The sequence below is a fragment of the Penaeus monodon genome, chromosome 29 (assembly GCF_015228065.2).
Source record: "Penaeus monodon isolate SGIC_2016 chromosome 29, NSTDA_Pmon_1, whole genome shotgun sequence".
Classification (NCBI taxonomy): Eukaryota; Metazoa; Arthropoda; class Malacostraca; order Decapoda; family Penaeidae; genus Penaeus; species Penaeus monodon.
Window position 1 is genome coordinate 8841828 of NC_051414.1, and position 474 is coordinate 8842301.

At 53.4% G+C, this 474-nt stretch overlaps 1 protein-coding gene across 1 annotated transcript in view; it reads left to right on the plus strand.

Moving 5' to 3' along the window:
- Nucleotides 1-474, plus strand: part of LOC119591720 (agrin-like) — a 23384-nt gene that overhangs the window by 9726 nt on the left and 13184 nt on the right. The window contains exon 6 of the mRNA XM_037940468.1: nucleotides 157-313. Within this exon, the coding sequence (XP_037796396.1) occupies nucleotides 157-313 (157 nt within the window). The remainder of the gene's footprint in view (nucleotides 1-156; nucleotides 314-474) is intronic.

Consider the following 474-nt stretch of genomic DNA (forward strand, 5'->3'; position numbering starts at 1 on the left):
AATAAAAATGATTGTTTATAGTTTTACCATTATTCGCGAGAAAAGAATCATCAATAACGCTATGATAATAATACTACCATGACCATTACACGTGACAGCCTCAATTATCAATAACCTAATGCCATGTGATAACGCCCCTTTGCCCCCCCCCCCCAGTGCGATGCCCAGTGCCCCGAAGACACGTCCTCGTCCCCGCGGCCCGTGTGTGGCTCTGACATGGAGACGTATGCCAGCGAGTGCCACCTGCGCCTCTTCGCGTGCCATTACCAGAAGGACGTGGTGGTCGACGCCCTCGGCTCGTGCCCTCCTCCAGGTGAGTGGGCGGGGCTTGGGGATGGAGTTACGTCACCGCACAGCACGTCACAGTCTCGGGTTAGAAGGAGGGGTCAGGAAAGGGGTTCAGGGGGAGGTGGGGGTTGGCTTGTATGGATGTGTTTTGTGTTCTTGTATCGTTTACTATGTATGGATGGGTGT